General features: G+C 38.6%; 1 protein-coding gene across 5 annotated transcripts in view; it reads left to right on the forward strand.

The window, feature by feature from the left end:
- WDR17 (WD repeat domain 17) overlaps positions 1-24,242 on the forward strand; it is a 69,713-nt gene that overhangs the window by 31,239 nt on the left and 14,232 nt on the right. For 3 of the 5 annotated variants that reach the window (XM_002698643.6, XM_005225948.5, XM_002698642.6), the window contains 15 exons: positions 771-955; positions 1,568-1,736; positions 3,668-3,759; positions 5,557-5,639; positions 8,111-8,197; positions 11,471-11,635; positions 13,335-13,537; positions 14,923-15,072; positions 15,160-15,290; positions 15,725-15,850; positions 17,332-17,487; positions 18,397-18,461; positions 21,475-21,607; positions 22,057-22,148; positions 23,397-23,496. In XM_002698643.6, coding sequence (XP_002698689.3) covers positions 771-955; positions 1,568-1,736; positions 3,668-3,759; positions 5,557-5,639; positions 8,111-8,197; positions 11,471-11,635; positions 13,335-13,537; positions 14,923-15,072; positions 15,160-15,290; positions 15,725-15,850; positions 17,332-17,487; positions 18,397-18,461; positions 21,475-21,607; positions 22,057-22,148; positions 23,397-23,496 — 1,937 coding nt within the window. Of the gene's footprint in view, positions 1-770; positions 956-1,567; positions 1,737-3,667; positions 3,760-5,536; positions 5,640-8,110; positions 8,198-11,470; positions 11,636-13,334; positions 13,538-14,922; positions 15,073-15,159; positions 15,291-15,724; positions 15,851-17,331; positions 17,488-18,396; positions 18,462-21,474; positions 21,608-22,056; positions 22,149-23,396; positions 23,497-24,242 lie in introns of all 5 variants that reach the window. The other 2 variants (XM_005225953.5, XM_005225950.5) reach the window with 2 other exon arrangements.

The following is a 24,242-nucleotide window of genomic DNA, read 5'->3' on the forward strand; positions in this document are numbered from 1 at the left end:
AAAAGTAAACATTGACAAAGAAGAAATTAAGATGCAAATGTATGTCAGACAATTTTGATTGTTAATTTGCGTGGTAAATTAAGTGAAAGTGAAAGTTGCTCAGTTGTGTCCAACTCTTTGCGAGCCCATGGACTATTTAGTCCATGGAATTCTCTGGGCCAGAATACTGGAGTGGATAGCCTTTCCCTTCTCCAGGGGATCTTCCCCACCCAGAGATCGAACCCAGGTCTCCTACATTGCAGGTGGATTCTTTACCAGCTGAGCCACAAGCTAAATTAAAGTGAGTAATAAATCTCAAAAATAGTTATTTTCATTGGATTGAAATTTTATGGAAGAGGGTTATTAGTTTTAAAAGAAAAAACTTCATGTGTGTTTGTATGTGTAGAGGAAGAAGTAAGCTTTTATATCAGCATGTTGAAAGAACGTTGATTCCAAAATAATCATGCTGTGTTTTAATTTATGGGCAGTAAGAAATTAAAGATTCAGCACATACTGTGATTCTTCACACTAATTTTTATTCATCTTGTTTCACCTGTACTCTATATACCTCTTTTCAAAATAATATCCCATTTTGTATATGTGTGTGTGGGGGGGGCAGTTCTGCAAAAGTACACCTGTGGCAGAAAATCTGATCATTGCTCATTAAGAGTTTACGGATACAAATTCTAGATAAAAGAAAACGAAGGAGCATCTATATAAATTAAGTCCTTTGACTTCCTTCCAGCATGTGGAAAGCCACTGGCATAAGGGTTTATTACTTTCTTCTCTAGTTTCAAACCAGTCCCCAACCAAAAATCATTACACATCCTCCACGAGTGAAGCAGTCCCACCCCCAACTCTGACGCAGAATCAGGCCTTCTCTCTTCCTCCTGGTCACGCCGTGTGCTGTTTCTTGGATGGTGGCATTGGACTTTATGATATGGGAGCCAAGAAGTGGGATTTTCTTAGGGACTTGGTATGTCTGTGGTTTTTCTCTCTTTTATAATGCAGTGCTTATTTTGTGTATAAAGTGATGTTTACTTTTACTTATGTGTTAATATTGTCCTAAGATTATTTTTGTAGAGAACCATACATTAGGAATTTATTTTGGTTGACTGAAACTTTTTATAAAGATGTCTATAACTATTAAAAGTATTTAATTGTAAATATTGTAAACATTAAATTTCTTTAAAAAGTACTGTCTTCTTAGCTTATTGGAAATATTCTGCATTTGGCAGTGTTCCCATTATTGTGTAGGCCATGTTACCCCTATGTATAGTATTGGAAATCATGTAGTTGCTCTATATTTTGGAAGCAAAATGAGAAATAGAATGTTCTTTCAGGATGAAGGAGAAAGTCCATCTCTGCCAGTTACTCCAAGCTTTCTTGTTCTCATTCATGAATTGAGCAAGGTTGGATTAAGCGTTTTCTAAGGTTTATTTCTATTATTGAGTCATAATAATTCTATGAGTCTACAAACTTCTGTTGTAATGATCATGAAGCCTCTGTTGTAAAATAGAATACAATCCTGCTGAGAACTCACATTTTGCCTGGTTTTCTTCTGTGCTTTTTTACGCTGCATTCCTAGGGTCATGTGGAAACTATTTTTGACTGCAAATTCAAGCCTGACAATCCCAATCTTTTAGCAACAGCTTCATTTGACGGCACCATAAAAGTCTGGGATATAAACACGTTGACTGCGGTGTACACATCCCCGGGGAACGAAGGGGTTATTTATTCCCTTTCATGGGCTCCAGGTAAGAACGTTTTTTATTAAAATCAGGAGTACAATTGAATGACTCTCCTAACTTTTATATTCATCTGCATTATCTTCTGTCCTTCAGTGCCGTCTTGCTCCAAATAATTGTGGAGGCAAATTACTATCAACATATGTGTTGGTACAGTTTTGGGGGAATTTAGAATAAACTCCCTGAGCAGGCACTTTGATTTCTGGGCCCTTCTGTATGGTGTAGTCACATAGAAAAGCCACAGTAAATCAGGAAGATACTGACCCATCTTATTTTAGCTGCCTTTGTATAGATCTGCCTGTAAAGTGTTAGTTGCTCAGTCACGTCCTACTCTTTGCGACCCCATGAGCTGTAGCCCACCAGGCTCCTCAGTCCCTGGAATTCTCCAGGCAAGAATGCTGCAGTGAGTTGCCATTCCCTTCTCTGGGGGATCTTCTCGACCCAGGGATCGAACCCAGGACTCGCACATTGCGGGCAGATTCTTTACTATCTGAGCCACCAAGGAAGCCCTATAAAGGTGTAATGTATTTTACATGATGGAAGTTTTCCTTAATATTTTCATGTGACTCAAACATATAAAAATAAAGTATTTTTTTTCTAAAAATTATGCTACCTCTTTCCCTGGTGCATCTGTTTTGTGAATAAGAATGATCATCTGTTTGATTATGAGCATGTGATTCTGTATAAACTCTACTTTTGTAATATTGAAGGATTTTATGGGATACTAGGGTCTTTACTTGGACTCAGTATGGTAGAACCTTTATACTTTCCTGTACATAAAAAAGAAAAGAGATGCCCTATGAAACCGCTGGCATTTTCTCCCAAAACATTAAATTTTCCTGTAATGAATAACTTTAAAAACTAAACTGAGTTTTTTACTTTAAAAAGTATGTAGAATGTTTTACTTATTTGTCCTAATACTAATATATGAATTAAAAAACTGACTTATAGCCGGTATATAGCTTATTTTTTAGCTTATCTCCTCATGCGCATGAATTTTTAGCCCTGAAAAAAAATATATATATATTGGGTTTTTAAAGGATTTGATGTCTTCAGACTTCTATTTTCTTTACCCTATTTTTAGAGTAGAATCACAGGAAAAATTTTAGAGGTGCAAATAAATGTGAAAACTTTTCCCCAGTAATTTTAGAGCCCCAACAGGGTAGCAGAATGAAAATCCTAGAAAAACTGGTGAGGACTATTTTGTAAAGTACTTACAGTCATTTGTCACAAAATAATTCCTCTATATTTTTTCTCCTAGGTATCAGGGTAATAGCTGTTTCTTTCTTCTAATGGAGAAAACCTCTTCTTTGATTGCCTTGTAACAAATTCAGAATCATCTACTAACTTGGCAGTAGTTTGATTTTCATAGATTTTTTTTTTCTTAAAAATAAAGAGCATTATGTTTTTGATGGAGAAAATGAATTTTTTCATGTGTCTTGTTTACAGAAATATTTACTTTCCTAACCATTAATAGATTACTAAAATTGTTAGATGGTCAGAAAAATGTAAATGCTGACTGAATATGTAACAATACTGAGGAATTATTGATAGTCTTTTTGATTATTGATTATTGATAGTCTTTTTGATTATACTAGTTTGATCACGTTAATAAAAGAGATCCTGTATGTCCTTTATTAGACATCCATCCTCAAGTGTTTATTGATGAAAGAATACAATGTTAGGGCTTTGCTCCAAAAAATCCAGTAGGGGGCTATAGACGAAAATAAGATTGACCATACTTTGATAATTGTTGAAATTGTATGATATATTTATGCACTATACTTTCTGTTTATATTTGCATGCAATTAATAATTTTCATTATTAAAAAAAACTTGAAGCACTTTGCAAACCCAAGTCTTTTTCAAAAATTACATTTTTAAAAATAGTTGCATTTGTGGCAAACATTTCATATAATGTCTAATAAATTGTTTCCTAAGGTGATTTAAATTGTATTGCTGGAGCAACTTCCCGAAACGGTGCTTTTATTTGGGATATTAAAAAGGGCAAAATGATACAACGATTTAATGAGGTAGGATGTATTTATTGCTAGCTTAATAATATAATGTCTTATATGGCCTCATGTATTTTCAATGCTTTTCTCTCTAAATTTAATAGTTAATCAGCAGGTGGCATTATTAGAAGAAAATCCAAGAGGACATACATATGCTAAAATGAATTCTGAAAAATGTAGCTAATTCTAAGGTACAATTATTCACCTAAAGTTGCATTAGAGGTTCAAAGGAATTTTAAGTCCTCTTCCACAAAATTGTCTAGGCAAATACTCAAAAGTTAGAAAAAGACTAAGCTCAGAATGTGTCCCAAATCACAGTCCCAATTTTGTCACTGATTAGATTTTGACATAGAATCATTTTATTGTCTTGATCCTGATTAGAGTAGAATCACCTATAAGATGGTAAAGTTGGATGTTTTAGTTCTTCTGAGTCTCAAATTCCATTTTTCCATAACACATTGTAAAACTCCCTCTCTCCTCTTGGCAGTGTCACAGATCGTACTTCTTCTGCTTGGAGTTGAATTGTCCTTCCATTTTTTTCCTGAGTTCTGTTAATATTTGCAAAATATATATAATCTCATTGACAGTTCATTAGCTGTGAAGGGAAGAAGATATGAACAGGGTCTAGGATTGTCCCTCGATCTCTTGAAATTGCATTCAAGTGGTTACAGTGATTACTGTACTTAAATTGTGGCTGGTGTTAAGGGGAGAATAAAGTGACTTTTTCTCTGGAGCTTTAAAGCTGTTTTACTAAGGTGGTCTTCAGTTTACTATTTTAACCTTTTTTTTGGGGGGGGGGTCCATCTTTATAAGGACGGACACAGGAATGGAGGTGGTCTTTATAATCATTCAGTTGAAGGAGTCAGGGTTCTCCATTAGCTGAGTTCATCCTCATGAACTCACTGCACTTAGGGGTCAGTAATGTCCTGCTTTTTATTTTGTGAGGCCCATGTAACAGTTAATTGAAGCCAGCAGTGTTGATTTTTCCCACATTTATTATCCTAAATTTAAGCAATTTTGACACTGGTTCTGACTGTGCTTCTGGGCGCTGGGAAAGCCATGAATGATGTAAGAGACGTCCTGGATGCTTGGGGCTGGCTATGGGGTCAGGTTGGGGCTGCCTAGTGCTAATGAGAAGGTACTTAGGTCACAAGACACCAATGAATTCTTGGGAAACTTGGAAAAGAATTGATCACACCCATTACCTAGTTGATGAGTGACGTTCCTGTGTATGCATTGTATCCTTTATGTTTTTAAAAGTTCTAATCATACCAGCTCTAATTATATTCCTTTACCCTTCTCCAGTCCAAGAATACAGATAAATGTAGAGATTTGTTATAATAATAACAACCTTAAACCTTCTTTGTTTTATAAAAATAAAATTTAGAAATTTAGAAGAACAATCAATAATAACAGTTGCTTGCAGTATCTCTTTTACTGTAGTTTTAATACCACTGGGTTTGAAAACTGTAAGTATCTTCATCATTATGGGAAAGGTGGGCTTTCCCAGAAAAGGTATAAAACTGAGTTTGATTCTACAGATGACTGACACAGACTTTGGGCCTTTATCAGTGTCCCCAAAAAGGAAATAGAGCCGCCCAGTTTATGTCTTAAAACAATCGTTTTGTTTCTTAAGTGTGATGGCTTTACGCATTCTTTAAGTGTGTATTCAGCTTTCTGTTGTTCACAATAAAGTCTCTGTAGCATCATCTAGAGCAAGTTCCTAATAGAAAAGTAATATTAGAAGAAGTAAATAAATAAGAGAAAAAAGGGGTGAATTATTTCTTATTGATAGGTATTTTGCATTTTTTGAAGCATGGAAAAAATGGGATATTCTGCATTGCCTGGAGTCATAAAGATTCCAAAAGAATAGCAACCTGCAGTGGTGATGGTTACTGGTAAGTACTGTGTATGAAATCACACTGTTTATACAGATGCATTTGATAATATAAGTGTCTGCTGTTAGCACCTGTATTAAAATATTTGATAAGACTCTGTTTGTACAGCTCTGCCAGCTGTCATAAATATTACGGTGGCTTCACAGCTGGCACTAGTGGTAAAGAGCCTGCCGCCAGTGCAGCACATGAGAGCCGGGTTCGATCCCTGACTTAGGAAGCTTCCCTGGAGGAGGAAATGGCAGCCCACTCCAATATTCTTGCCTGGAAAATCCCATGGACAGAGGAGCCTGGCAGGCTACAGTCCATGGGGTCTCAAAGAGTCAGACACGACTGAAGCGACTTAGCAGCTCCATCTATAGGCACATGCACTGCTGTGATATACCAGTAATAAATAACAATGCAATGATGTTTAAAAATAAACCACTAATTGCTTTCTAAATGTAAATACTACTCAAATTATAACTAAAATACTGTGACTTGCCTCAAAGCAACTTCACGTACTTTCAGAGTCTAATTCTCATCACGTTTTGAGGAAGGGGTATTTCATATTTCCCAAGTGACTCAAGAGATATCAAGTGCTCTAGAAACTTGTTCACAGTAGATGTTACTCTTTTAAAAATGATAAAAAGGCTTTTCAAGGAGGAATAAGGTCATGCTGTAGGAAATGCCTATTTTCTAACTAACTTCTCCGACCCTGTGTTTCAGAAATATGTGAGTCCCAGGGAAAAATAGTTTTCCAAGAAATATGTGTAAGGGAAGAATTGCCCTTGAGTTTAAAAAAGTTTTTAATCCAGTGGTCCTACCATATAGCTATAGGTATTGTCATCTTTGACATGTGGTATAGGAATTTATTGTTGTTGAGAAATAGTAGAGTTTATCTCCTCTTGGATTTTGCTGTATCCCGCCCAGTCTTCTCATTCTCACTTTTTAACTTCATTGGAAAATACGGAAGTTGTGGAAACCAAACATCTGTATCAGGAAGCTAAAATTTTCAGAAACAACAGTATTAGGAGTTTTTCCCTTGAAAATGACTATTTGCTAATTGATACATACCAGAGTACGAAAGATGTACCTAAGGGTTTTTTTATTAGGGGATATGTAGTTAGAGTCAGACACGACTGAGTGACTGAACTGAACTGAATGTAGTTAGCTTTACCGGAGAAGGCAATGGCACCCCACTCCAGAACTCTTGCCTGGAAAATCCCATGGACGGAGGAGCCTGGTAGGCTGCAGTCCATGGGGTCGCACAGAGTTGGACATGACTGAGCGACTTCACTTTCACTTTTCACTTTCATGCATTGGAGAAGGAAGTGGCAACCCACTCCAGTGTTCTTGCCTGGAGAATCCCAGGGACGGGGGAGCCTGGTGGGCTGCCATCTATGGTGTTGCACAAAGTCAGACACGACTGAAGCGACTTAGCAGCAGTTAGCTTTACCATGTATTTTCAGGACATTAACTTACTTGATAAATACCACAGTCTCACTAAATATTTGTAAGTGTAGGTTACCACCACTCCCTAGTAGCCTCAAAAGTTTTGGTGGGCCTAGAAAGATCCTCTGGAAAAGGGAATGACTGCCCAGTCCAGTATTCTTGCCTGGAGAATTCCATGGACAGTAGAGTCTGGTGGGCTATAGTCCACAGGTTCACAAAAAGTCAGACAAGACTGAACGACTAACATGTTCACTTTGACATAGGGATATTTTTAAAGGGTCTTTTCCAAAGACTTTTAAAACTTCGCAGTACATTAATTTACACACAGCTTTGTGTTCCTAATGGAATTAATAGCCCTTGTGTTATGGTAATAATATAGAAGGATATTGTGTGCTCAGTCATGTCCGACTCTTTGCGACTCCATGGACTATAGCCCACCAGGCTCCTCTGCCCGTGGAATTTTCTAGGCAAGAATACTGGATAGGTTGCCATTTCCTGCTCCAACAGTAGGGTCTTAAGCTTCATTTATTTTTACATTAAAAGTGTATGGAATGTATTTGGGGAGAAGGGCTCCTCCAGATTTCTAATTGTATCCCTTAAAATTGTGCCATGAAAATATTATAATGACTTACATGTCTTAGACTTGGTGTAATAATACATACAACCAACACTGTAAATGAGTTGTGTTAAACATAAATTTTCAACTGTTAAATTTTGAAGCTGAAAATCTAATGCTTGTGTTTTAAAATATGTGTATTATACTATGTATTTCCTAAATAAATAAAATATTTTCTAAATAAGAAAGTATCTCCTTTAAATAGGGTTCAGTGGATTGCCATAATTACTACTATGTAATATAAATATACTTATCATAATGATAATATCATTTACATGGTACTTTTAAATGTTCCCTGTGCTTTGCAGACAAGGTCTCTACGCTAAAACACTTTTGTTTAAATTACATAGTTTTGGCTTTCTTCCTTTGAATAACGTATTTAGAATGTTGTAATTTTCTATTAACATATTATACTTAATTTCAGTATAATTCGAACAATTGATGGTAAAATACTACACAAATACAGACATCCAGCTGCAGTATTTGGTTGTGATTGGAGCCAAAACAACAAGTAAGTATTTTTTCCTGAAATAAGTAATAATTACATTTAGAAGATTTTGAATAACCGTAAAGTTTGATGTTATTCTCATTAGTAATATTCATCACTCTTTTTAGGTAATATTCCCCTTATCTCGTCTTATAACTGCATGTTTTTATTCCATGAAGTTTTTACATGATTTAGGAATAGTGATTCCTACTTTGCACCAACTGTCTGCTGCTTTAGGGAAAAGCATACAGCTCACTAATGAAAAAGGAAGTCAGTGCAGTCTGTGTGTGGCTTGCGAGATGTGGCCCTTGCTCTAACCCTCTTAGCAATCTCTGCAGTGCACTGTCCCCATGACTTTCCATTGCCTCCACCTGATGTGAATGCCATGACAGGGGGTGATTTCCCAAGATGTGGAGCTTAGAATGGTTTTGAAAGGTCAGCCTTGCTTAAGAGCCTGGTATTTACCATGTAAAGATCAGCTTAGATTTAAAAATTAACCCACATCAAACCTCCACTAAAATTGATCCTTTAAGCCATTGCACTTCCAAGAGTCTTGTGTTTCACACCTCTCTTTGATAGGATGTAAATTACATTTATATGCCATCAAATACGTGGGATCAGATATATCCCATCAAATTTATGGGAGATAGTGAAGGACAGGGATGCCTGGCATGCTTCAGTCCTTGGGGTTGTGAAGAGTTGGACATGACTGAGCGACTGAACAAGAACAACAAATTGTATTTAAGAAGTCAAACTTTCTTTAAATATTGTGAAAATAATGTGAATTATGCTTTTAAAATATACATATGAAATATTCAAACCATATTGCACTGGGTTCTGAATCATCACGATTATACAAAATCATGACCCTATGCATCTCCTCCAGTAAATATGGAATTTGTAACACACAATAAAGATTCTGAAGTGAGCACACGACCAGCTCCTCTGCAGTGTTGGCCATCTCGGTGGCCTGAAAGTGCCAGCAACAAACCGCTGACACCCAGATGCTTGTCTCCTTTTTAGACTTTACATCCCTCAGCTGCCACCTCCAGTCAGCCCTCGATTCCTGTCATAGCCTCCATCTAATTGTTCTTTTCCTAGTCACCCCCAGCCACTGAACCAGTGACATGTGTCTATTTGGGGACTTCCACAAAAGCCTTCTAAATCAATTTCAGGGTTCACACCTGTTGTCACAACTTCCTCTGTTTGTGTTCTCCAGGTGGCTGCCAGAGTGAGCATCGAAACATGCAGATGTGAGCACAGCTTTCTGTTGCTTAAATCTCCCAGCAGTTTCCCTTTGATCTTGGGATGACATGCAGAGTCCTAGCCAGGCAGGGCTCCTCTATGCCTTATCTCTTTCCAGGCCTCACTACCTCTGCGTCTTAGGTCCGGCCACAGTGGCTTTCAGCTTCTTGAACCAGCCGCTCATATTCGCCCCAGGGCTTTTGCTCCTGTTTTCACCTGCATTTAGGATTCTCCTTCCCACCCCACCCCACCCAGTCCACCCCGACCTGGGCATAAATAACTTCTCCCTGTCTCTCAGCTCAGGAACCACTTCTGCAGAAAAGTCTTCCATGAGCCCCATCTTAGATAAATTTCCACTGTAGTTAGGACACTTAACATCAGAAAATTAAGTTTTAGTTGCGAATTGGCTACCTCTCCCTGAGATAAGCAATGGTTCTCTATTTTTCACAGTGTATTCTTAGTAGAACACTGTGCTTCTAACCCTCACTATGCCTTGAAAAAGTAGACGTGTAGTAAATACTTGTTGAACATAACAAATGAGTAGAATTACCTGTATCTGATCAACAGAATCGTTCCACATTCTTATTTCCCTCTTTTATAGGGTTAATAAGAATTTAAGAATTTGACCATTCAGGGGGAAAAAAAGATATGAATGCAGTATGCTTTGTTGGTTAAGAAAGCTTTAAAAAAAATAGTCCTTTATACTTAACTTTTATGTTTACTGGTAAGCCTGTCTAATAAATTTCAATTTTCATTTTGACATTTCATTTTTGTTTTTAAAAATCTTTTCTAAATGTTCTAATTTCTGTATTTATATTCCACTTAGTGTCTTAGGAGATAAGTGAAAAACATCTTGAACTTATAAAAGTTTATTCATATTCCTAAACTTATAATTTGGATAGCTGTGTGTACATTTTTAAATTTTTTTTCATTTCTAAGATTTTATATCTGTGTATCTGCATATACATATATAAAATATACTCCTGTGTACATGTAAGTATTTGTATTATGCAAAATATATTTTCCCACATAGAGAAACAAGCCTGTTTATCAGTGAGCCTTGGGTGCATGTAATCTATACATTTACAGACCAACCAGCATGCTAGTTTAAAGATTTATTTTGACTTGTAAGCTTTAATAAATACAGCTATTATAACCAATATGACAAAAATCAGCAGTTTGAAGTTTGGAGGTTTTGATGACAGTTGAGTCCAAAATGTGTAGCTTCCCCTCTTTACTTTTGGGCCTGGGGACTGTTTCTGTGATTGTTAATGTTCCTTGGAGAGACTGTTGTGTCTGGTTCATGATTTCACAGGTGTGCCTAGTACTTCAGTTCCGCTGGTACTCCAGGCATGACCACTAAGGTGTAGTAGTTGCTTAGCTTGTCTCACTCTCAGAAGAATAATGAGCAATGATCATTTAAAGATCGTACCCACATATTATATTTCCAAAGGATTCTTCTGGATCAAACAGTTAAGCATCTCAAGTTGGGGAAACCACCAAAGAGAACTGGAAAACCAGGACTGTGGCTGACTTACTGTTAGATGAGTCAACCCTGGTCTTTGGGGAGTTTTCTAGTACACTTCTGGGGGAAACATTGCTATTTGTACCAATACCAAAAAAAAAAATCTACTGGCAGTCAGGGCGCATAGTAGTTAATAACTTGCCTACTAGCAATTCAACAAATCTCAATCACTGACCATTTGGGACCCTTTTCAAGTTCCAATAGTTGCAAAATATAAAGGTCTGAGAAATATTCAAGTTATGAATCTGGGCATCTTGAAAAAACAAACATAGAGAAGTAAATATACCATTATCTCTCATCTGAGGGAAATAAAAAATTTACCCGATTAAAAGGGAAGCTTGAGAAGCTAACTGCACTAGAGCAGTTTCTATAAATGATGTTTTTGCTTACATCAGTTTGTAGTGTAACTTCGTGAAGGGAGCAGAGCATTCTGGTTTTAGAAATTAGTACAGTGTACATTTAAAAACGATCAGTACCACGTATTATCAACCCTCTCATTTTTTTAATGGCCACTGATGATGTTTCAGAGACATGATAGCCACGGGCTGTGAAGACAAAAATGTTCGTGTCTATTATGTGGCCACCAGCTCGGATCAGCCACTGAAGGTGTTCAGCGGGCACACGGAGAAAGTGTTCCATGTGAGATGGTCTCCTCTGAGGGAGGGGACTCTCTGCAGCGGCTCTGATGATGGGTATGTACTTCTGGATTCTTGTTTCTAGTCCTGAAACTCATAAGCATGCAGTCTTCTAGAAATGTGCTTATTTATATTATCCAACTTCTATGTGGAACTATTCTAAATATGTACTTAATAAGTAGGCAGTTAACAAGTATCTAACTGCACACATCTAAAAATTTTTCCTTACTTAATGTCATATTCATGCTTTCTGTGTCCTTATTTGGGCTTCCCTGATGGCTCAGATGGTAAAGAATCCTCCTGCAATGCTAGAGACCTGGGTTCATTCCTGGGTTGGGAAAATGCCCTGGAGGAGGTTATTGTGCTCGCTGTAGATGCTTATTTCTATCTTACTAAGAACAGAGTTAACAGAAATGAAAATTGTAGAAGGGTCTGGGGAAAATGTCTGAAACAGTAAATCTTTGTAAAATATAGAGAAGAGTTTATAATGTTCTCATATCTAACTGGAAAACAGCTGTACTCTGTTTTCATTAAGAATGAAATAAAAGATGATTATATGTGTTAGCATGAAGAGAAGATATTTTAGAAATGAGAATGATTTAACATTTTTTTTCTGGGTTTGTGAAAGTTTCTGAAATCTTGTCTGTATTTTACATCCAGATGTATTTGCATAGTTTGGGCTATTTGAATAGGAGATAAATTTAGGTAAGAAAAGTCTTACTTTGTGCTAGTAAAAGTTGTAATAGTAGCCACATTATCCTGTCCTAGTATAAAAGAGAAGAAGAAAAGTTTTTTTTATATAAAGCGGAAAGAGATATATGCCTTAAATAAAAATGTGATGTATCTTCTAATGGTGTAATATAACCTTTGGGAGTATCAATATTTTGATATTTTCAGGTTGATGTAAATCTGTAACTAAAAGATAATTATGAGTTATCCAAGCAGAGTTGGCATATGGAGGTCTTAAATTGATTTTGAGTTAAAATTTTACTTCAATAATATTTGTATTCTACAGTCAGTAAACTCCAGTAATATGCATCCATTTGTATTTAAATTTTGAACTTGATCTGAGAGTGACTCCACAGACTAAGAAACTTATTTTACTGACATAAACATGCACTGTTTACTGTGTTGATAAAAACATAGAGCTCTGTAATGACCTAGAGGGGTGGGATGGAGGCCTGGGAGGCTCAAGAGGGAGAGTGTATATGTATATATATATATATATATATATATATACACACATATAGCTGATTCACTTTGTTGTACAGCAGAAACTAACACAGCATTGAAAAGTCATTATCCTCCAATAAAATCTTTTTTAAGAAGCATAGATAGGAATTGATTTTTCAAATAATATCCATCATCATATATGCTGTATTTTCATGATACAAATAGTCTGAGTGCATTTAAATGATTGTATACATGTTGTTAGTCATATTTTTTCTTTGCCTTTATCTGCTCTGGATAATTTAAGAAAGCAGTTTTTCCAAACATATAAATTGTGAAATCATATATGTAGTATCAGTAATAAATGACCAGCAAAAGTAAAGAAGAAATATTGTAATAGCCTGGCTCTAGCCCAACTAATTATTCATTCTTTCTGCTGTGGAGAATCAACATATCTTTAAAGATAAACTTCTTTTTCAGTACGCTAAGAAATAATCACTAACAATATACGCTCCATTAAAAATATATTGACCCTTTAGATAAATTATAAGTTGAATGGTATTTATGTATAATATTCTGTTTTCAGTTCTGTTCGAATCTGGGATTACACTCAAGATGCATGCATAAATATTCTTAGTGGACACACGGCACCTGTGAGGGGACTGATGTGGAATACTGAGATCCCATACCTGCTAATATCTGGCAGCTGGGACTATACTATAAAAGTGTGGGACACACGAGAAGGAATATGTTTGGATACTGTATGTGATCACGGTGCAGATGTATATGGTAAAGTGTTTTTCATGTACTTCTAAACTTTGCTGTATTAATGATTTAGTTTCTGAGAAATACAATATTTTTGAAGAAATCTTAACAGTGTTTCATTTTGAAATAAGACTTACCTTATTGGAAAGTATGCATTCAAGAAGTTTACTCTTTCGATAGCAGAATGCACGGAAGAAAATAGAAAACACCCCCAGAAAAGATTAGGAGGTAGCTGTTGTTAGCACTGTGGTGTCCCTGTCTCTGCAGAGAAGCACACACCCCCACACACACACCCTTGCACATATACACCTGTGAGGCTTGGGTTTTTCTCACTTTGCATCACCCCAACAGTAAGTTGTAAAATAGGAAATCACTCATAACTTAGTTATGACTTATCTAGCCATTCCTTTACCTCTATTCTTGGATATTTAGGGCAGTGTTTTATTTTTTAATATAGTATAAAGTTTTGTAGTATAAATGAGTTGGGAATGGAAAATCAGATTTCTTATCTTTTGCACATCACTTTGCTCTCATTTGTAGCACCCAAACATGGATGGGGTTAAGTAGTTGAATTACCAATGCAAAATGGTCATTGAGGGAAGGTAACCCTAACTAGTGCACTCCAGTATTCTTGCCTGAAGGATCCCATGGAGAGAGGAGCCTGGCGGGCTGTAGGCCATGGGGTCATGGAAGAGTCGGACGTGACTGAGTGACTGAGTATACACACACAGCCCTAATCTAGTCGTTTGTGCCCGTATGCTTGACCCCAGGGCCTTTCAGTTACTGCAGTGCAGGACTGAGGATGGGACAGAGCCCACTGGTGGACGTTCTAAAGTGCAAGGTTCTCAAATCTTTCTTTATCTTGTAATGAGAACAGCCAACCATTAACTCATAGATCACTGTGTATTCCATTGATATGACTGTCAGTTTGCTGATACACCAACTGAAATGCAGCTTCAACATTTTCATCCAGGACCATCTGCTTTCTAATAATTATTCAACCCTGTATCCCTGTCTACAGAAGATGCTGAGTACTTTTTTGTTTTAAACATCCGTGTGTCATTTATAGCCAAGACAGAAATGTTATTTAGAGCATTTCTTCATAACTTCAGTTCTGAGAAAGTAGGGTTTCCCTGGTGTTTCAGAAGGTAAAAGAATCTGCCTGCCATGCAGGAGACCTGGGTTTCATCGCAGGGTTGGGAAGATCTCCTGGAGAAGAGAATGGCAACCCACTCCAGTATTCTTGCCTGTAGAATCCCACGGACAGGGGAGCCCGGCAGGCTACTGTCCACGGGGTCACAAAGAGTCAGATACAACTGAGCGACTAACACTTCTCACACTTAGGAGGTACATATAAATACATTTTTTTCAGTGCTTCCTTTAGTAAATGGCTTTATTTCTTCCACCAGGTTTAACATGCCACCCACGCCGCCCCTTCACAATGGCCTCGTGCTCCCGGGACTCTACAGTGAGACTCTGGTCATTAACACCATTAATCACTCCTTTACAAATAAATATTCTGGCAGACAGACCCTGGGAAGAAATCCTCGGGAACACAGGTGTTGAAACTCTGCACGTATTAGACCTTGTTTCTAAATACGGTTTGATAAGCTTGCTTTTCTCATTAGGTTGTGTCCCTTCTCCAGATTCTGCCATAGAGCAGGGCGCGCCCCCTCTGCTCTGCGGCAAAGTGTCAAGAGATATCAAACAGGAGATAGAGAAGCTAAGTGGAAACCTTCGTGTGAAAAAACTCAGATGGTTTTCAGAATGTTTATCTGTAAGTATTGCAAGAATTAAATGTGAAAATTTCCCCTTTAGCCAAAAAGAGTCATGATGACTTTTTGTCATGAAGTTCACATCTTTACGTGTGTTGTCCCAGTGTAAGAAAGCAAATGGAAACCAGAACCTGTAAGTAAGGTAGGAATCTCCCTGGTGGTCCATGATTAAGACTGCATGTCCCAATACAGGGGTCTGGCTTCGATCCCTAGTCAGGAAACTAAGACCACCCTGCATGCAGCTTGGTGTATGGTCAAAAACACAAATAAAAATAAAGAGACACAAATTTCTTTTTTTAAAAATCAAGAATAAGGAAAATATTGTTTTGTTAATTTCTCAAGTTTTATATGCCTGCGTTGTATTTTTAAAGATGCAAAATGCTCTGAAGTTTTTACTTCATGTTATGTCTTTGGGTGTCTTGTATCAACTTTTTAGCCTCCAGGTGGCAGTGACAATTTATGGAACTTAGTTGCAGTGATAAAAGGGCAAGATGATAGCTTACTTCCTCAGAACTACTGCAAAGGAATAATGCACTTGAAGCATCTTATTAAATTCAGAACGGTAAGTAGCATATGCAATTGTACTGTGCTAAAACAAAAATTACTTTTGCCTTTTTGTCATTAAAATATGAAAATTATTTTAATGTATATAATTAGAGTGGATAGGCTAAAAGAAATGAACACTAAAGAGACAAATCTTCAATAAAAATTGATCATGATAGTATGAGTTATTTGGGAGCAGACTAAGGCAGTCATGATCTCCACAGAGTGAATCTCATGAAATTCTTCAGACGCCACTTGGAAGATCCCTGAAATGTTTTACCTTCACCCTATTACCAGATGATCATGTGTGTGATTTTTGTCTCAGAGGCCTGCTAGGCTGTCTTCTGGGATATGTTTTATTAAAAATGATCATACCTTATCCTTTCATGGATTTCAGTACACCTTGTACATGAAGTGATATGCAATGCCAATAGCAAACCAGTCCTGGGATGAGAAAGAAGAAAAAGCTTTTATATTTGAAGTATCAGTGGTTGACTTAACTGTTAGACCATGGGGAGCACTGTGCCAGGGGTGTGGATTTCATGGTGTAAGAAACAGTCATTTCCATAAGAAGTACTTCTTTGATTCAGTCAGTTCAGTTCAGTCTCTCAGTCGTGTCTGACTCTTTGCAACCCCATGAACCGCAGCACACCAGGCCTCCCTGTCCGTCACCAACTCCCATAGCTTACTCAAACTCATGTCCATTGAGTCGGTGATACCATCCAACCATCTCATCCTCTGTCGTCCCCTTCTCCTCCCGCCTTCAGTGTTTCCCAGCATCAGGGTGTTTTCCAGTGAGTCAGCTCTTCCCATGAGGTGGCCAAAGTATTGGAGTTTTAGCTTCAGCACCAGTCCTTCCAGTGAACACCCAGGACTGATCTCCTTTAGGATGGACTGGTTGGATCTCCTTGCAGTCCAAGGGACTCTCAAGAGTCTTCTCCAATACCACAGTTCAAAAGCATCAATTCTTTAGCCCTCAGCTTTGTTTGTAGTCCAACTCTCAAATCCGTACATGACCCCTGGAAGAACCATAGCCTTGATTAGACGGACCTTTGTTGGCAAAGTAATGTCTCTGCTTTGATTACAAGCACCTAATGACTATAACAGTTACCTTTGGCACTATAAAAGCCAACGAGAGTGAGCCAGTAATTTTTAGGTTGTTATTAAAATCCTTTATATATTTTTTTTCCACCAGTCACATACTACTTTATCACTCACTTCCTTTTGACCTCCAGATTTCTGGTGAGTTTTAAGAAAAATTGGATTCAGCTTCTTCCCACCAGCACCAGCCACATCCGAACCCCACTATCTACCATAACAAAATATTACATTTAAAGAACTTTATGCTTTATGGACAAAAAGCAGTGATTTTAAAAAAATATTTAATTTCCAGCTCTGTATGTTTATAAAGTCTGTATCCATATGATGCTTTTATAATCATCAGTTATCACTAGCTCTTGTGTAACAAAATTCAGGAAATTTCATTTTCTTCGTACCCAGTCTGAAGCCCAGGAACTCACCACAGTGAAGATGTCTAAGTTTGGTGGTGGTATTGGTGTCCCTACCAAAGAGGAAAGACTGAAGGAAGCTGCCCAGATACACTTGCGGCTGGGACAGATTCAGAGATACTGTGAGCTGATGGTTGAACTTGGAGAGGTAATGGGCTGTTAAAGCAAAATCAAAAGAGTTTAACAACAGTATTCTTAGTTAAATACTCAATTTCAAGCTTGTCTTTCTCCAGGTCTGGTTGGTCCTGTGCTCACCTGATATCAAGGGTGTGCCTCAGAGCAGGAGCTATTGCAGTGAGATCCCAGGGAGCAGTGTCAGCGTTGTTATCAATAGATACATCATTAGATATGCATTTCCCACCCAGACGACAGGCTCGGGAGCTCCAGGGATGGAGCCCAACATGGTGCTTTTCTAAGCAAGCCCTGGAGAAAAAAATGGCAGCCCAATCCAATATTCTTGCCGGGGAAATCCCATGGACAGAGGAGCCTAGCAGGCTACAGCCCATGGGGTTGCAAGAGTCAGACATGACAGAGCTACACACACACACACACACACGCACACATACACACACACACACACCCCAGCTTCTCCTCACACAGCCTTGCCTTTGAGAACCACTGCCTAAGCCTGGAGTCTCTGATTCCTAAAAAAAAATCTATGTTGGCTGATTTGCTTCCAGTGGACTCCCCTAACACTTTGTCCATCCCACGCTGGCCCAGAGAAGTGTCTTCTCTGAGGGTCAGCTGCTGAAGAGTGCTCCTCTGGCATGTCCCAATCTCCAGGGAGCACAGAATTAGCAAAACAGAGTTCTCCAAAAAGGTCAGGATGGATCCATCCTATTAAAATTGAGAAAGTTGGTTGCCTTCTGGAGGTGGGTGGTGACTGAAACAGAGCCAAGCAGAGGCGTGGCTCCTTTCCCACCATGAGAGCAGCTTTCCTGACTGTATTCAGCTTAAAAACTAACACTATAGATTTGAGTTCATTTAAAATAAATGTCTATTAAGAATTAGACCACACACTCCAAATGCGTCTGTTTCTGCTTTTCTCCCGTTCTAGTGGGACAAAGCCTTGTCAGTTGCGCCAAGCGTGTCTGTGAAATACTGGAAGAAGCTGATGCAGAGGTGAGGCGGACCGTCTGTGCCCAGATGGACGTTTAACGTTTTGTTAAAATGGAAACAACATGTACATATGCTAGTAGCCCTTGGGATTTTTTACTTTTCCGTTGGTTTAAACGATAACTGAATTTTGTATCTCCTGATACAATAAACAAGTCGGTTATCAGTCATTTTGGCATTTTTGTATTTGACCTGACATCTGATAAGAACAGTGGTGGAAGGCAAGTTTCCCCATGTTGATAGAGGAAAGGATGGATCAGTCAACATGCTCACTCCTTAATGTATTGCAGTTGAAATGTATGGATGTCAAGTAGTGCTGATGGTAAAGACGTTTTACCACTGAACAAGGTTACCTGGATGTCCTTGACTGGAATGCAGAAAACGAGATTTTTTCTGAGGTGTATTGGTTTACTGGAGCTGCCATAACAAAGGACCACAGAGTGTTTCAAATCACAGAAATGTGTTCTGTCCCGATTCTGGAGGTTCTGAAGGCTAGAGATCTGCTATCAAGCTGTGGGCAGGGTTGCTTTCTCTTGGAGGTTTCAAGAAGGAATCAGGTCCACTCTTCTCCCCTGACTTCTGGTGGTTACAGCCCTTGGCACTTTGGTGGCCCCCTTATCTTCACATGCATTATCCCCCATGTGTCTCTGAGTCCACATTTCCCCCTTTTGAATGAGGATACCGGTCATATCAGATTTAGAGTTTACCCTAATCTGGTATAACCCTATATTAACTATTTCAGCAAAGACCCAATTTCCAAATAAAGTCACGTTCACTTTAAAGAATCAGCCTGCAATGCAGTAGACACAGGTTCTATCCCTGGGTCGGGAAGATCCCTTGGAGGAGAGCATGGCAACCCACTCCAGTATTCTTGCCTGGGAAATCCCATGGACAGAGGAGCCTGGTGGGCTGCAGTCCATAGGGTTGCAAAGAATCGGACACGACTGAAGAGGCTAAGCATGCACATGGGTTAGGACTTGCACGGATCTTTTGATGGCAGTGAGGGGGACGCATTCCAACCCATAACATAAGACTATTCTCTATCCTGTTCTATTCATTCAGTCCACAAATATTTAGTCCTCACTATGTGCCAGTTACCGACGAGTACTATTTAGTGAGTAATTACCTTGTTTCTGGCATTAAAAATGAAGCATTTGGTTTTTGTTGCATGGTTTAGAAAAATTTCAGCTGTGACTCACAAGTACCAATAAAATCAATCAGAGACTAAGCATGAAATCCAGGGGGATTAACACATTAACCAAGGGAATGGGGACCGTTTCCAGCAACTACTCTCCCCAAATAAGTGAAGCAATAGGCTGGCTCCAGCTCTCAGACTGCAGGCTCCTTATCCTAAGCTCTAAGAATCCTGAGTGATTCTCAGTTCATGTACCCTCACCAAACAATTGTAAAGTCCTTGCTCCCACTGAGACCTTAATAAAGTCAAGTTAGCAGAGGATATTTATGTCACAGAACAATTTTGTTTCAACCCGCCTGATTTTCTCTACTCCTTAGTTCACATGGTGGCCAGAAAATCATCTCCCTTCAACTTCCAAGTTTATGTTTTATGGATTCAACCATTTGCAGAGATTGAAAGGCGGTCTCTCAGTCCAACTTATAAATGTCCAGGAAGAGAGTGTTTCTTAACAGCTGTAACAGGGAAGTCAGAGTCAAATGGTGAAAGCCTTGTTGGGAAAAACCCTAGGAGCTGAAGACTGTTAACAGTGATCTGTTAGTTGCTCAGTTATGTCCAACTCTGCAAACCTGTGGCTGTAGCCTGCCAGGCTCCTCCCTCCATGGGATTCTCCAGGCAAGAATACTGGAGTGGGTTGCCATTTCCTTCTCCAGGGCATCTGCCAACTCAAGGATCGAACCCAGGTCTCCTGCATTGCAGGTAGATTCTTTACCATCTGAGCCACCAGGGAAGGCAGACCATATGAAAAGTGTCTACTGCACCTGCCCAGAGGTTGGCAATTAAAATGAAGTTTATTGCAAATGCCAGCATAGATTAAATACGCCAAGTTAGTTTTCAACAAAACTAAGGTTAAACATTAAGAGTGGAGTTAATGAGGTTGGTCGTTGAGAAAGTGGGACCAAAAACAGGAAAAGAGAAACAGACAGACAGTGATGGATACAAAGAGAGAGAAAGAGACAGACAGACGTGTATATCCTCCATAATCTCCAAACTCAGGTCCCCTCTCCCCCTCAAATATCTAGAACATTTTTCTTTGAACTACCCTGCTTGGGGCACTAACAATGTTTTGCATTTTACTATCAATATCTGTGTTCTTAAATTATCCTTTTTCATGATTTTAGCCTGCTTGCATTTAGAGTGTGTCCATTCATTATGGTGCCATTAAGACATTTAAAATTCTCTGTCTTTAATAAAGTAGACATTAATCCAGTTGAGAGTAGATATTCCATCATACATATCTAGGTAACAACTTATTTTCAGAAAAATATATTCCTCACTTTAGTAGATAAGCTATATTGATTTAAGACCTAATGGCACACCACTCCAGTACTCTTGCCTGGAAAATCCCATGGACAGAGGAGCCTGGTAGGCTGCAGTCCATGGGGTCGCTAAGAGTCGGACTCAACTGAGCGACTTTACTTTCACTTTTCACTTTCACGCATTGGAGAAGGAAATGGCAACCCACTCCAGTATTCTTGCCTGGAGAATCCCAGGGACAGCGGAGCCTGGTGGGCTGCCATCTCTGGGGTCGCACAGAGTTGGACACGACTGAAGCGACTTAGCAGCAGCAGCAGCAGCAGCGCCTTTAAAATAGGAAAATCTGCAATGTTTTATGGAAGAAACAAGTGCCTATAGTATTGTTTCAGAAAACTTTTATCCTCCAATAATGGTGTGATTATAAAGCTAAGTCTTAAAAAAAAAAAAAAAGCTAAGTCTTTGTGAATACTGATCAAATTTTAGATATTTTCAGCATTTCAGAAAATCTGAGTCCAGCTGAGAACCTTGAAATTAGTATTTCTTAAAAAAACATTGTTGTTACTTTATTAGGAGAGCTGATCAGTTAATCCAGGAAGATAAGGATGACGTCATTCCGTATTGCATAGCCATTGGTGATGTGAAAAAATTAGTCCATTTTTTTATGTCAAGAGGTCAGCTTAAAGAAGCTCTGCTTGTTGCACAGGTAAAAACATGTGATTTACATGGGCTGCACAGCTTTGTGGGGGTGTGTTTGGGAGGGGGTGGTCATGTTCACGTGATTGATTAAGTCATAGGTGCCTTGACTTCTGCCCGTATCCCGGCCTTCTTTCCTGGACATTTCCATCACCCTGCCTTTGCTCTGATCACACTGAGTTTCTTTTAGATCTTTAAACAGGCAAGCATCTCTGAATTCTGATCTGGTCTATTTTGCCGAACATTGTATACACTTGAACAACTCTTTCAAGTAGACTTGGTGCTTCATGTTGATACAGTGTAATTTATGGGTTTGTTTGTTTTCCAAATTCTAAGGGTATCTCCAAATTGTAGTATAAATTTCAAACATGGTTTGAATATACTTTGTTCAAAATAATTTTCTGAAGTTGATCTATTATCAACAGCCAAAGATTAACCAAAGATTGCATTAAATTCCAGGCTGCTTGTGAGGGAAATATGCAGACCTTCCATGTTTCGACACCCAAAGGACCTTCTTTTTCTGATGATATCTACAAGGAAGACTTTAAAGAGTGAGTGATTCATCCTTTGCTTGGAGTCAATATTTTTGTGGCTGGTTTCCCTTTAGGGGCTTTTGAGATCATCCTTCTTGTACACAGAGTGCTTGGCTGTCCCGTGTCCTCAACTGCATTTCTCACCGCAGTCTCGTTTCATGACAGCACCTGCCCCTGGATGAGGAGGGAAAAGTCAGGCACGTAGACACAGCCTGCACACATCTTACATAGCTTCCAGAAAAGCAAACTGCATTTCAGTACAGTAATTGCATATAAAGCACCTAAATCCTTGAAAATCTGATCAAACCTGCTGGGGAAGAGAGACAGTGAAAATAAAATGCTATTTGTGAATGTTTCACCATAGCCTCGGTGTGGATAGCATCTCCCTGACATCATTCACAATCGGGTGTTAGCATCTAGAATAACATCCGGCCTCTTGACTCATACACACTAGTGTATATAAAACATAACTGATAAAGACCCACTGTATAGCACAGGGAACTTTACTCAACACTCTGTAATGACCTATACGGGAAAAGTATCTAAGGAAGGGTTGATTCGCTTTGCTATACAGAAGACACTACACAACGTTATAAATCAACTGTAATCCAGTAAACTTTTTTTTTTTAATCTAAAAATAAAAATAAATCAAAATACTTATGTTTTTAAAAGGAATAGAAATTAGGATTCTCCAGCCTTTTGACCATTTTCAAATCTAATAATCTGCCTTTCTTTGTGTCTTCTCTTTGCTCCTATCATTGCTCCAGAAAATAGGATATTTAAACTTTTAGGACACTTATCAAGTGAAAAATGATCACAAAATGTTGAGCGCATTAAGACTGACATTTTCCTTCCTGCTCCTTTACTGCTGTCCCCTGCCATTTCTAAACTTGGCATTTAATGATCTCTTAGCAACATACACTACCCCTGTTCCCATCTCCACATAAATTTTCAACCTATAGTTCTTTTCATGTTAATTGCCCCTATAGCTGAGGCATAAATTATTCAGTGTAGGATAGGAAGTTCTTAAAATCAGGCTTTTCTGAAAAGAGGAAAAATTGGGAGAGGGAGGTGGTTCGTCAGCTCATCTACTAAGAAAGACTGCTTTCCTGATTTTTTCCCCCAAATCAATCTCTATACCTAAACCAAGGGTATACAATTATATCTTGTTTGATCCCTTAATCAGCTTATTATAAAAGAGCATCCATTCACTTTTATGATGGAGTCCTTGTGTTTCCATTGAATATGTATGCTTCTTCTTCCTAGACTCCTGCAGGAAGCCTGCAGAGAGCTGGCAGAATGGTATTTTCAGGATGGCCGAGCAGTTCTAGCCGCCTGTTGCCACCTGGCTGTGGACAATATTGAGGTACATTTCAGGGTGGCTCATGTGTGTCATGATGTTTGAGGGGGAAGATATGGTGACTTTCTGTGTAAGATCTGGTTTTGCATGCTTTCTGAGCCTGAGCGATTCCGTACTCAATAAACACAGGTTAACTCTGCAGATTATGAAATCTTTTATTCACCTATTTTTAAATTTTTATCACAAGATACATATTTGTGACAATCTTACTCTAAGTTTTTATCATATATGAGAAGCACTAGTGTGGTGAAGGGAAAAATCACTGGCCTGGAACTCAGAATATCTGACTCTTGAAAGCAGTTATTTTTATAAACACTTTAGTATGTTCTTCACAAGTTATGTTTTTAAATTATTTTTCATTTAATCCACTAATGTCATGGGAAAACCATTAAGTAAAGATATCGGTTCTATTTTGCATGTGTCCTTAGATATATTGACTGTAAGGGATAATTGATAATCACTGTACACTACTGAGGAAGATTCTAAGAATTTACTTTTTCTGATGGACTGAAGGCCATGTTGAGGCTATTGCAGACAGACCGCTGTTAATTCCAAAAATGTAAGCTGCTACTGCTAAGTCACTTCAGTCGTGTCCGACTCTGTGCAACCCCATAGATGGCAGCCCACCAGGCTCCCCTGTCCCTGGGATTCTCCAGGCAAGAACACTGGAGTGGGTTGCCATTTCCTTCTCCAGTGCGTGAAAGTGAAAAGTGAAAGGGAAGTCGCTCAGTTGAGTCCGACTCTTAGCGACC

Source organism: Bos taurus, chromosome 27 (genome assembly GCF_002263795.3).
Source record: "Bos taurus isolate L1 Dominette 01449 registration number 42190680 breed Hereford chromosome 27, ARS-UCD2.0, whole genome shotgun sequence".
In the NCBI taxonomy this organism is placed as follows: domain Eukaryota; kingdom Metazoa; phylum Chordata; class Mammalia; order Artiodactyla; family Bovidae; genus Bos; species Bos taurus.